The 13,838-nt window shown below is 38.0% G+C and overlaps 1 protein-coding gene across 1 annotated transcript in view; it reads right to left on the reverse strand.

The window, feature by feature from the left end:
* Nucleotides 1-13,838, reverse strand: part of LOC127576144 (relaxin receptor 2-like) — a 68,865-nt gene that overhangs the window by 5,355 nt on the left and 49,672 nt on the right. Inside the window, exons 15-16 of the mRNA XM_052026531.1 lie at nucleotides 11,473-11,702; nucleotides 7,168-7,578 (exon numbers count right to left, since the gene is read on the reverse strand). Coding sequence (XP_051882491.1) covers nucleotides 7,168-7,578; nucleotides 11,473-11,702 — 641 coding nt within the window. The remainder of the gene's footprint in view (nucleotides 1-7,167; nucleotides 7,579-11,472; nucleotides 11,703-13,838) is intronic.

Below are 13,838 nucleotides of genomic sequence, written 5' to 3' on the forward strand. Positions count from 1 at the left end.
TTGCTGGTGGACTAAATGTAGCAATTCCAATTGCTGCATTTAGACCTTCCATCTCATCATAATCTCTACTCTTTTCAATTCCATCTACTGATCAATATCCTCTGTCTGTCTTACCCTATCTTATACATGTTGAAAACAGAAACGTGTCTTATCAGCATTAAACTTTTTGATTTATCTATGAATGAAAACAAATATGTGGCTGGCTTCAAAATTTAACTAGTTTTATATTGAAAATTGAACATTGATCTGAACAAATATCTAGTCACATGCCTTTGTTACTCCAAGAATACCTCATTAGTTGTAAAGCATTTTGAGAGATCCAAAGGTTCATGAAAATAACACAATGTTTATTAACAATACCATTTCCGCTGATGTGTGGGAGCTGGGGTAGGATGCATGAATCACAATAAACAATATATACAGTAATTTAGTGAGGAAAAAAAATCTATTTAGAGAGCAGAGGAAACAGAAATTCCAGTGACTTCTCTCTATGAAAACTTGGTAATTTCCCTGGAAAGATGCAATGAGGTGAAGATAGTTACAGATAAATTGTGTACATAAAATCAATATCAGTCATGCACACTAGTGTGCTTAGTCTGTCTGACAGACAAAGAAAATACACAAAGTCAATTCTGTAGAATTATTTCCCTATACAGCTTTAAATACAAGTGTTTCTTCCTCAATTTAGTATTTTTTTGTGAGTGAAAAATATAAAATGAAAATTATACTCATCTTTGTACACTCATTTTCTCATTCAGCTTGCTTAGTTAGAAATAGCCACATTAATTAATATAAAGATTACCTCTTATGCTTTTCAGATTTGATACAAAGCTACTTGAAAGTGTCAGGAATGTATTATTCTGAGTGGAACTGACTGAATAATGTTGAAGCATCCTGGGAAATTTCAAGTGTTTAGATCTGAACACAGTCAAAGTCAAGAGTGGGCAAAACTATCAACCTAGACATTTTATTGAGGAATGCAATACTCTTGTGCAGAAGATGATTAAATTTTCTAAAGAAAAATTATCAGAATTGTGTGTCCATAAATGTTTGGTGGTTGTCCATGCGTAAGTTATGTTGACACTGAGGTCATTATATGTGTGCTGTGATGATAAATGCCATGCAATGTGCACTTTGCTATCATCCACATAAAATTGTTTGTGCACATGAGATTCACAACTGTGAAGTCCTAACATACCATAGCAAGCCTTAACGGGTCAGTTCATAATTAAAGGGAGCCTAGATATAACTGCTCAGCTGCTGGAGTGCCTGAGTCTTCCATGTACATTCTCTTTCGTATAGTTTTTTAAAATTTGCTCCCAACCCCACCTCAATGCCTCCCTGAACATTTCTGGTCTGTAGCCCACCCCCACACCTCCCTATTCCCTGCAAAAACACCTTACTGAACAATCTCCATCTATCAGCCTGATTGTCTATCTGCTCAGTTGGGCTCAGCCCATCAATTGCATGCCTGCCTGACTCTGACCATAAGCAGCAGCTGCATTGTTTACCTGACCCAAGTTTCTTGCCCAGCCCTTCACACTGACCCTCCAGTTGGTTCCTCTAAGTCACAAATAAAGTGGTTAAGGTAATGATTGATGAGAATTTTAGTAAATGAAATGATAGAAGTTTTGAAGGGATCAGGACTTGCTTTTTGTGGGACATGTCAATAATCTGGGCTGAAAAGTGGGGGGCCATGTTCAAGAAGTTTGCTGATCATACCATAGGTTTCACTGCAATTAATAGTGAGGACGAAGATTGGGGCTACTGAAAAATATCAATGGATTGGTCAGGTGGCCAAGAAAGTGACAAATGAATTCAATCCAGAGAACTTTGACATAATGCATATAGAGATGCCAAACAAGGAAGGGGAATTCATAATCAATGGTAGGATATTGGGAAGTTTAGAGGAACAGAAGCATCTTGGATTGAATGTGGACAGATCCCTGGTGCAGCATAGGTAATTAAGAAAAGTTACGGGATACTTTCCTTTAATAGTTGATGTTTAGATAAGGGAGACCACGCTGGAATTACATAAAATGCTACTTCGGCTAAGTTAGAGTATTGTGTACAGTTCTGGTCGCAGGAAGTATGTGATAGCAATGGGAAGGCACAGAAGAAGTTCATGAGGATGTTGACTGATCAGAAGAATTGTAGCTCTGAGAAGAGATTTATAAGGCTGGAGTTACTTTCTTTGAAACAAAATAAACTAATGGAAAATTTAGCCAAAGTATACAAAATTATGAGAGGAAGATGGAGAGTCAGGAATGAAATATTTCCCCTAGCAAAGAAGTCAACAACTAGCCTGTAAATTGGATCACAAACCATCCATTTTGTAGGTGCCTCCTGGTTCAATTTTCAACGTTATCTGGCATAGATTACAATGATGATCATTTCAATGAGAAAATTTGCCAGGCATGAAATTGGACTTGGTATTTCATGCACTATTCACATTACTGCACCCAAAACTTTTCTGACATCAGTCAAGCATGTACTTGTATAATTGTTCACATGATTCCCACTTCCATCCTTCTCAACATAAATTGTACTGTCATTGAATAGTCTCACTGAAACTAGCACATATTATACTACTTTGCTGCATTTTTAGCTGTTTAAAGGGACACTGCTGACATTTGGAGACTTGACTAGGCACTTTCAAAAGTGGCTGTGGTCTGCTCAAACACCTTCCACGGAGTGTGTTATAATCAACTGTGAATGCATTTTATAGAATTTAACTGCTCTGATATTCCATACAAAACAGAAACAGGCTTTTTGGCCCATTGAGTCTGCGCTGCCAATCAAGCACACATTTACATTAATGAGACACTAATCACATTTTGTTCTCCTTACATTCCCATCAATTCAGCTCAGATTCTATATCCACCTGCAACTTACAGTAGCCAGTTAACCTACCAACCAACATGTCTTTGGGATGTGGGAGTAAGTTCATGGTTACAGGGACAGCATGCAAGCTCCACTGGAGGCATTGCTATAGTCACGATGACTCACTTGGTGTATCAGGGACTTTGGGATAGGAAGCAAAGACAAACCCATTAGTGAAATGCCTACTCTCAGAATCTTCAGAGATTGGCTAATAGCGCCATATAAAAGATATTATGGCATGAGTGACGTGATCATTGCATTCTCCTGGAACTCATTTTCATTTTATGGGGTCCGAGAGAATCTCCTCAAAAGTAAAGACAATAGATGGGATGGGGTTTATTCAGTGCCTGTAATGCTTCTTGCACATAGTATTTTGCAAGAGCTAATATTTTTGAAGGCTCATAATTAAACCTCAAAGAAGCTTCCAATCATAAATGATACAAAAGTACCAGAGATCCTGAAAATCAGAAATAAAAAATAAAATATTGGAAATGTTTTCAGCAAGTTAGGCAGAATGTCTGGAGAACAACAAAATTAATATTTCAGGTAGATGACCTTTCACCAAAACTGGAAAAAGAGATGAAAGCTACACAGAAAGGGTGGAGGTGATGCAACAGGTGAGAGAGGAAAGAACAGAAGAGAAGCTCTGTGATGGTGTGGAATTAGGAGCCAGGGATAATTGCAACATCACAGGGTTTGTCAATCACGATTGTATAAGGGAGATTGATAATTTCTTTACACATAAAAATGTGCACATTTCATTCCCTCTTGCTAGAAGGCAGCCAGTGGAGCAGGTTTCTTTATGATGTAGGGTGTCATTGACTGCATACACATCACCTTGCAGAACTGCACGTCAATGCAGATGTCTCTATTTCCTCAATATCTAGCTGGCAGCTCTCATAATGTGTTCATTATGCAGTAGTTTCCACAATAAACCAAATGGTAACTACTCCCTGGGCCGTTTGTTGTGATGGCAAAACTTGCATTTACTGATGAGTTTAAGAATGATACAGTCAGGGGTTTTGCAATCCTGGTATGGTCACCAGTTGTGGTAAGGTCATAAATGAGTTACCAGGAAATGTATGGTCCATTACAAAGACCTCAACAGCATGGTAAGCAAAAGGAGTAGGGCTACCTCTCAATAGATGAGAAGGTGAATGAAGACTGTGCAAGCTCCAGGTCAAATCAGTTGTTCTTGCCATTGGATACAGGAACACTTCCACAAGTTTTTGTGCAGCTATTGTTGATCAACAGCTCCCTGACACTTAGCAACTTAAGAGCTGTCTTCTTTTATAGGAGATCTTTTATTCGCACCCCCCCCCCCCCAACCTGTAAATGGTAACAAAAGCAGTTGAAGTGGTCACCAGTTAAAAACTACATGCAGGTTGTGACCACAAGAGAACTATCTGGCATATGACTTAGACTGGTTAGTGAAGGACTTTGGGCAGTTGTGCCACAACTGAGCAGAACATTTTATGAACCTCATCTTCTCTCTCTCTCTCTCTCTCTTTCTCTCACATATCTATATCTATATATATTTATCTATATATATCTATATCTATATATATATCTATATCTATCTATATCTATATCTATATCTATCTATCTATATATATATATATATATATATATATATATACATATATATATATATCACTCTCTCTCTCCATATATATAGGCCTAGAAATGGTGCCCCAAACCCCCAAGCAAAGGCCATCTTACCACACCCAAAATGATAATTCTATCTGCCAGCATCAATCTGCCAGCAGCTGAAAAGCAAAAATATTTCTTCGAGCCGGGTATGTCCATACCCCACTAGGTTACTCAAAAGGTGAAAGGTCCAAGTGCAGCACAGCAATTGTTGCTTGAAGTGTGTCAGCTACATCACTGCTTTCAGCAGGAAAAGATTGCAGATAAAGGCTATTTGAGAAAAGAAAATGGTGTCTACACCTATGAGAAAGGAAAGGCAGCAAGCAACAGGCAAATATATGGTGTGGCTTTGGAACCAAGGCCACACCATATATTTGAGCTCCCCATGGGTTTTAATGAATGCCTCATGAGCTTTTGCAGCCAAATGGACAACAAATTTTTATTGCAGATAAAGGCCAGCAAGTAAATTACAATTGTCTCATAGCAACTGCAATTAACCCTGCCTCTAATACCATATGTAACATCAACCAAAATGCTTCCTAGACTCAGTTTCCAAAGGACCCATAAAAAATATAATCTGTGGAGGAGATCATCCTCAACCATGAATTAATTGATGATGATGGTAACTTTGGGGTGACAAGGATAGCCTGCAGACAAATTTTTCACCAGCATTATTAGTAATACACATCAATGTTGGACAATGAAAACAAACAGAAGAACAGAAAGATTCCTTCCATGCTGACTTTTACAACATTCCAACTATAGATAATTTAATTCTTTTAGGGCACTTAACTGCAAGTATTAGCTAAGGGAAGGAAGTCGTAGGAAAGACCAATTTCTGATGGCACTTTGCATTCAGTAAATGTGCAAAGCATGGTCTCATAAATACAATCTTTAGAGAAAGCAACAAATACAAAACAGCTTTGAGAAGGTGTGACAACCTTGAAATATTTTGTCACTCTTTGATTGCAGATAAAGGTCAGAAAGGAAATTACAACCATCTCATAGCAATTGTGATTAACCCTGCTTCCAATACCATATGTGACATCAACCAACATGCTTCCTGGACTCAGTATCCAAAGGACCCATAAAAAATATAATCTGTTGAGGAGCTCATCTTCAGCCATGAATTAATTGCTGATGATGGTAACTTTGGGATGACAAGGATAGCCTGCAGACAATGTAGCACAACTCACACATAGTTGGTTAGCATTCATAAAACAAAAAAAAACTGCCATTTAAATTGTGATGGAGTGGACCACTAACATGCAAAATACTTATGCTTCTTAGATTGTTCTGCAGGAGCCAGCTCCCAATATTTGTCTGCAAGATTTGTGCTGATCTGCGGTATGCTGTAGAACCTCATCATCAGCCAGACATATCTGGCTGTATGGCAAGTAACCATGGAAGAGGAGGAAGGGAGAAGGCAACCTTGACTCTTTCCAGACAGGCTGACCATGACGATTGACCAGACTGCTACACCAGTAAATACAACCCTAAGTCACCAAGAGTCCCACTCTTCTACCACCACCGCAGACTGCAGTTCCACGCTATCTGAAAGGAGAAGGTGACAAAAGTAAAATTGTGGTGAGTGGAGGATAAGGAATGTAAGATTTATCTGGTTACCTCAGCTTGTAATCAGCAGAGGTTGAGGAAAGAGGGATGCAAAAAGGGATTGGTTTCAGGCAATGATAATATCCAACAAGAGAAAATCCAGCTATCACCACCTGACATTCAACGGCATTACCATCACTGAATTCCCCCCATCAGTATGCCAGGGGTTACCATTGACCAGAAACTGAACTGGAGAAACCATACGCACAACATGGCTAGGAATCCTGTAGCATGTAACTCGCCCCCTCTAACTCCCCAAAGCCTGTTCACCATCTACAAGGCACAAGTTGGAAGTGTGATGGAATACTCTCCACTTGCGTGGATGAGTACAGCTTCAATAACATTTAAGAAACTTCGTTTCTCTCTCTACAGTTGCTGCCTGACCTGCTGACTATTTCCAACATTTCCTGTTTTCATATTTTAGCTTCAAGCAATGCTAACTACTTGTAATATTACCCTGCTGCTGAGGCACACAGCTGGTGAACTAGTTTTATATAAATATTTGCAGAGTGAAGTATCAGGGTTCATGAGTTTTCATGTTAAGAACAAAAGAATTTACATTAATATAACACCTATATCAAGGATACCCCAAAATGCTTCACATTCAGTAAATGTAGCCACAGCTGAACAGTAAGCATCAGTTAATTTGTGCACAGCAAGAGGCACAAACAGAATGAGGTAAATGACTAAATAATCACCTAGTGTTGTTGCTTGAGAGACAACTGTTGGCCAAAACACCAGGAGAACTCTCCCGCTCTCCTTCCAGTAGTGCCACAATATCTTTTATGTCCACCTAAAAGTTCAAAGAGGATGATGGTTTAAAATCTCAACTGATAGATAACACCTCTGGCAAGGCACCATTTCCTCAGTTTGTACTACAGTATCAGTTTGCAGACCAAAGGATTTCTGGGAATACTTCACCTGTTCTTATTATCTATCTATCATATATAGCCGTCTGTCTCAGTAATGGCTTTGTCTAATTAATAAAAATTAATTATGAAAATATTTAAAAAGTCATACCAAGGAATATTCCAATGGAATAGCCTTTTGCAGCATCCTTTTCAATTTGGTCTGCATAAAGAGGAAAGCAAACCCTATTTCTTCCATAGTAATTTCCAAATGTATCTTCATTCCAGAGTGGAATTGTAGCAATAATAAATCCAATAAGCCAAATGGAAATGAGTATTATCAAAGTCTGTTGCTTTCCTGGCTTGATGTTACTGAATGGAAAGACAATGACCACATACTTCTCCAGACTCAGGTAAGTCAATAGCAAAACTGAAACTTCTGTAGAAAGCATGGCCAGAAATCCTATCATTCGACACTGGACACTTTCCATCCATCGATGTGCATGTTTGTTGTACTCCCCACGATAGTTGACATCGAAAATTCCAACAAAGAATAGATATACTCCCATCAAACAATCAGCACCTTGTATGCAAAAAAGAGATGAAACATAAATTTTTGTTATACAAGATACTATATTTTGTAGCAATATTAAGTTGAAAACTTTGCTGTAAAATATAGAAATTATACAGATTTGCAAAACCTATCAGGACCTCCAGATACATTAGGCTTATTGGATGTGACCTGTGCTGTGGGAACATTTGTTTTCTGAGTAAAGAGCATAGAAAATTAGGAAACTGAATTTGTTGGTTCTCCATCCTTTCTGTATTTAACTGAGTTTTCCTGGGTAGATAGGGTTTGATGTGTCCATGCCGAATAAAACCCATATTAAGCACTCCCACTCCCAAGCTGGAAAGAGGAAATTTTACATTTACTCTATTGATGAAATCATACTCTGCAAATATTGCTCAATTCACAATTATATTAAGACATCTTATCACATTAATTTAATATAAGTTCTCTAGAAAAATGATGTACCATAACCATTATTATTTTATTGCTACTAATGAATTTCATTAGTAGCAATAAAATAATAATGCTAACTTTTAGATAAAGAAAGAAGTTTTGGCCCAATGCTTTTCCATCTAGCTTTGGAAGCCAGGTCTTTACTTCCAAATGAGACAGTTACATATCCTTTCTCTGACCAATACTGCTAGATTGATAGCAGTTTTGGCTTAATGGATTTATATTGCCAGACACATTTTGCTTAGGAGTGAGCACACATAGAAGACTGCTATTTTGTCAGCAAACCCCATCCTCGGCTCTCAACCATCCAGCCAACCCTAATGTGTTACCACTCTAGAGCTAGGATCACAATCAAAATGATTGCTATTCTAATGCAATAACACCATTCCAGCAAATCCTTTAACATATATTAGAATCTACAGATGCTTACCTTTTAAAATTTTAGTTAAATCAGGTTGCCAATCAAATTAACTACCCAGTCCTGCTGACCTTTTTCTCCACATCATGTGATTTGATAATAAGTTATAAAATCTAACAATGACTCATAAATTCTAATGGCCATTACCTCAGAATTACTCTAGTATCACATTCATGAGCATCCTCCAATAGTAACTCCTTTGGTATATGCAAGATTAGGCAGAAAACACCTAATTAACATTGGGCCTTTCATTTGGACGATGATCTATCTGCATCTTAAGATCATCCAAATGTACTAATCCAATAACATTTAAAGATAGTCCCAATTAAAAATCTACCAATCTCAGTTTTAAAGTTTTTTTGCCATAATATCAATTGCTAATTTTAGGGGTACAGAAAGATTTCCAGATCTCCCCCTATCATGATATCAGAGTTATTTTCTTGACATCACCCCTGAATAACTTATGACTATTTTTAAGATTATGGCCCCTTACTGTATCTTCTGCCACCAGAGGAGGTTTCTCAATTGCCATAAATACCTCAAGTATAGAGCCATAACGTCATACAGCACAGACACAGGCCCTTTATTCCACCATATCCATGCTGACCATCAAGTAACTATCTCTACTAATCCCATTTACCAGCATTTGGTGCATATGTTGGTCATGTGTTGGCAATTCAAGTTCTTGTCTGGCTACTTTTTAAATGTTGTACAAGTGTCTGCCTCCACCGTGCACTTAAGCAGTGTGTTAAGTCCACTTGGACTACATCAACCGCACTGCCCTCATTAATGCATTTAGTTACCTTGTTGAAAAATTCAAATTGGTCAGAAGGAATCTCCCCCTAACAAAACTGTATTTTGATTATTGCCTGCCTTTCCAGGTGCAGATGAATACTCTCCCTCAGAATTTTTTCCAATAACTCGCATGAGATCACCACTCATCTCCTACATTCCAAGGAACACAAGGCTATGCAACTTGCCCTCACTTGGTCCCAGTATTATTCTGGTGATTCTGTGTTACACCCCGAGATAAATAATCCTTCCTGGGGTGTGGTTCCCTGACCTAAATCAACTAAAGTCCAACTGCACAATCACTCTGTCCCTAATAACAGATTATAGTAATTTCTCTGAAATGAACAATAGGCTAATAAACCCAAAATTTACTTGTTTCTCTCCTCTAGCCTTTTTAAAGAATGACATGAGATTTTTTCTAATCAATTGAAAGATTTTGGCAGAGGCATCAAAAGTTCTTCACTGACTTATTTAATACATTGGGTTATAGACCAAGAGGTCTGGAGATTTGCTTAAATTTAGACTCATTAGTTTCTTGACACATTAAAAAACATATTAATTAACCCGAGAATATAAAGTAGCTATTAAGTCCATTGTTTTCTGATTTCCAATTACATTATCATTTCCTTCTTTCTCAAAATACTCACATATATTTTAGCCACTCTTATTATATTTGAAAAATCTTAAGTGCTGTTTTTGATATTCTTCAGAAGCTTTTGCTTGTATCCCCCTTTTTCCCCCATTAGAATATAGAACTTAGAACATTACAGCACAGTACAGGCCCATTGGCCCATGATGTTGTGCCGACATTTTATCCTGCTCTAAGATCTATCCAACCCTTCCCTCCCACATAGCCCTCTATTTTTCTATCATTCATGTGGCTATCTAAGAGTCTCTTAAATGGCATCCCCCTTATACCTTCCTCCAGTCACCTTAAAATTATGCCCCCTCGTGTTAGCTATTTTCGCCCTAGGAAAAAGTCTCTGACCGTCCACACGATCTATGCCTCTCATCATCTTGGACACCTATATCAAGTCACCTCTCATTCTCCTTCTTTCCAAAGAGAAAAGCGCTAGCGCACTCAACCTATCCTCATAAGACATGCTCTCCAATCCAGGCAGCATCCTGGTAACTCTCCTCTGCACCCTCTCTAAAGCTTCCACATCCTTCCTATTATGAGGCAACCAGAACTGAACACAATACTCCAAGTGTGGTCTAACCAGAGTTCTATAGAGCTGCAACATGATCTCACAGCTCTTGAACTCAATACCCCGACTAATGAAGACCAATACACCATATGCCTTCTTAACAACCCTATCGACCTGCGCAGCAACCTTGAGGGATCTATGGACGTGGACTCCAAGATCCCTCTGTTCCTTCACACTGCTAAGAGTCCTCCCATTAACCTTGTATTCTGCTTTCAAATTCAATCTTCCAAAGTGTATCATTGTTGCCACTTTTTTTTTATATCCCTATTTTGTTCTTTATAATCTTTCCAAATCCACAGGAGGGCTGCAAATTTATTTGCTTTGGTCTTTTAGTATTTTTATTTTATTTCTCACTATCCTTTTCCTTCAATATTAATTATAAGCAGGTACCAGTGTTGCATTCTACAAAAGTATTATTTTAAATATCCCCCACAGTTCATTTGTACTTTAATAGTTTTGCAAACTTACTGTAGTTGATTCCCCTCATCCATTCAAAGTCATGTTTATCCAAATTTAAATCTTTGGATAATAACTCATATTTCTTAATTTAATATTATATTCTATCGCAATCTGACCATTGTTAACCAGGTATGCACCCATGTTAAATTATTGATAATTCAGACATTATTCATATGATGATATCATGGGAAATAAGCTTCTTAACTCCTTGTTGAAAGGGTTGTTTCTTGGCGTGGACACTGATAACTTGCATCCTTCAAATGTCCAACCCTTGCACTTGAGCTTCTGAAGTTATTTCAGGTGCCTCTAAGATGAAGGATGCAAGAAGTTTTAATGCAAAAAAATCCCTATTCCCATCTCCATCTCTGCTTCCTCCTTTTTACTGAGTGTCTTAAATGCTAATATTTATATTTCAAAATCAATTTTTTGGCATTTTCCACTGCACTTCCCGTGTAGAATTTCAGGTCCTGTCTTACTCAATGATAGATGGCAGGCTAATGTGAAAGAGCTGCAGGAATAAAAGTTTTACCTGCTACATTTTTTACAAGACTCTTAAAACCAAGAAGTAATACTTACAGCATAAAATTTTTATGGACATAGTATGAAGTTTATTTTCAGCTCGAATAAATGACCTCATAAAAATGACAAGAAGGTTTCCAAAACATGTGAGACAAGCTATGATCCAGACAAAAACTCTGAGGATGATGCTTGCTAGTAGGTCTTCAAAAGAAGATATGCCATCTGTATTTGGTTTACAACTCCGTACATGAGGAGAATATGCACAGTACTGAAACTTTTGAAAATATCTGTGAAAATAAGGAGTACAGGTAAAATACAGTGAGAAGTATGTCCAGTGTCATCAGAAAAGGAATTGTACATTGAGTCAGAGTGGTAGTAAAAGAATAAGTGTACAGAATTTCATTTCTCTTACTCCTTCTTGAATGTAAGATGGTAATCAAGCATAGTGGTGTATATCTATTTTCCTTGTTTAAATGATGTGGCAAATTTTTGGATTCAGTTTATGATCTAACAAAATCTAATGATTTTGGAACTGTTGATGCTCTTTCAACAACAGTGAAATTAAATTTAATAATCAATCATGAAGCAAAAGTAATAATGATTCATTAAAACCTCAGAACAGATCATCTATCAAGTGGCATTGGCAATGTTTCTTAATGTAGCCGTGAAACCCACAACCTAACAATACTTGAGAAACACCTATTTTACTGAAAATGTTCTTCATGTACTAGTAGAACTTTGAGAAATGCAAGCACATTTTTGGAATGTGCAGGCAGCTAAAAATATGCAAATGAGGTAGCAAATAATCCTGCTAATAGAACAAAAATATTTTAATTACTTCTTCACAGCTTATAGAAACATAGAAAAACTACAGCACAATTCAGGCCCTTCAGCCTACAAAGCTGTGCCGAACATGTCCCTACCCCAGAAATTACTAGGCTGACCCATAGCCCTCTATTTTTCTCAGCTCCATGTACCTTTCCAACAGTCTCTTAAAAGACCCTATTGTATCCCAAGAGCAACTCTGGCTTCACCATTTCAGATGTTATCCCTTTTGTCTTTTCTATTCCTTCCTAACCCTCCCCGCAAATTAATACTAACTTATTTCTTCTCCTTCCCAAATTTGATGACGGGTCTTCAACCTGAAATGCTAACTTTGTTTCTCTTTCCACAGATGCTGCCTGACCTACTGAGTATTTTCAGCATTTTCTGTATTTACTTTTAATTAGTGATGTAGATATAAACCTCAAAAAGGGAAAAATATAGCCATAGACCCTGCCATAGGTGGGGAAAGAGATGCTTGACAGAATGGGAAGATGGGTAATTTGTGAGATGGTGCACTCCTTTCACCATTTACACTGAGCTTGTCTGCATTCCCAACAAATATACCCAAGGTTTTCAATGCCATCCTATATGCTGCTTCTTGGGTTTAAGTGGTCATAGGCCAGGAATTTCATGAGTTGGTGGGGATGTTGCTCTTCATCAAAGAGGCCTTAAGAATGAATCTTTCCCTTTGCCCGCCCACCTTTCTCTCACTGTAACAGAATATGGAATAGAGTGTCTGTTTTGTGAATCTGATGTTGGACATCTGAATGATGTGGCCTACCCTTTGGGCCTGGTTAAATGTAATTCAGGCTTCTATAGTGGCCATTGGCCTGGTGAAAGATACTGTTGTCAACTCACATACCTTACCAGTAGATTTGGAGGATTTTGCGGAGGCAGTATTGGTGGTATCTCTCTAGAGCTTTGATGTGCCTCCAGTAGGTGGTCTCAGAATTATAAGGGAGATCAGGGATTACTGTTGCTCAGTGAACCATGATCTTTGTGCCAGTGAATGTAACACTGATCTTCAAACACTTTTTTCCCCCTCTAATGGCTAAAGGCTATAATGGAGTACCAAAGGGGATGTTGAATTTCATCATTGATGTCTGCCTTCATTGAGAGATGGTCCTGAGACATAGAAAATTATTCACAATGGGATATGACTTACAACAGTGGCAAATTGGTAGATTATTTTTGTTGCACGGCTCATACTCCCATATGCTTCTGTGAATAAGTCAATGATAATTTGAAACTGCCTCTGAATGTGCACACATACAACTGTCATCTACATGTTGCAGCTCCTGGATCTGGAGTGGAGGAGACATATGTTAGATGGCTTCCTATTCTTTCTGTAGATTAGCTCCACTCCAGAAGGAGCTGATTGAAGTTGAGGTACTGCACTGTGGCAAGAAAGATTGAGAAAAATGTTGGTTTGTTGATGCAACCAAACTTTTCACCAGTCTTCACTGAGATTGGGCCTGCTTGTGAGCACCTCGAAAAGTTTTGTGTCCAGAATAGTTGTCATCTGAACACAAACTATATAACTCTCCGTGCTAAACCTTGTCAAAAAGTTACAGTATGGATGTCCTGTTCTAAACTCA

Source organism: Pristis pectinata, chromosome 11 (assembly GCF_009764475.1).
Source record: "Pristis pectinata isolate sPriPec2 chromosome 11, sPriPec2.1.pri, whole genome shotgun sequence".
In the NCBI taxonomy this organism is placed as follows: Eukaryota; Metazoa; Chordata; class Chondrichthyes; order Rhinopristiformes; family Pristidae; genus Pristis; species Pristis pectinata.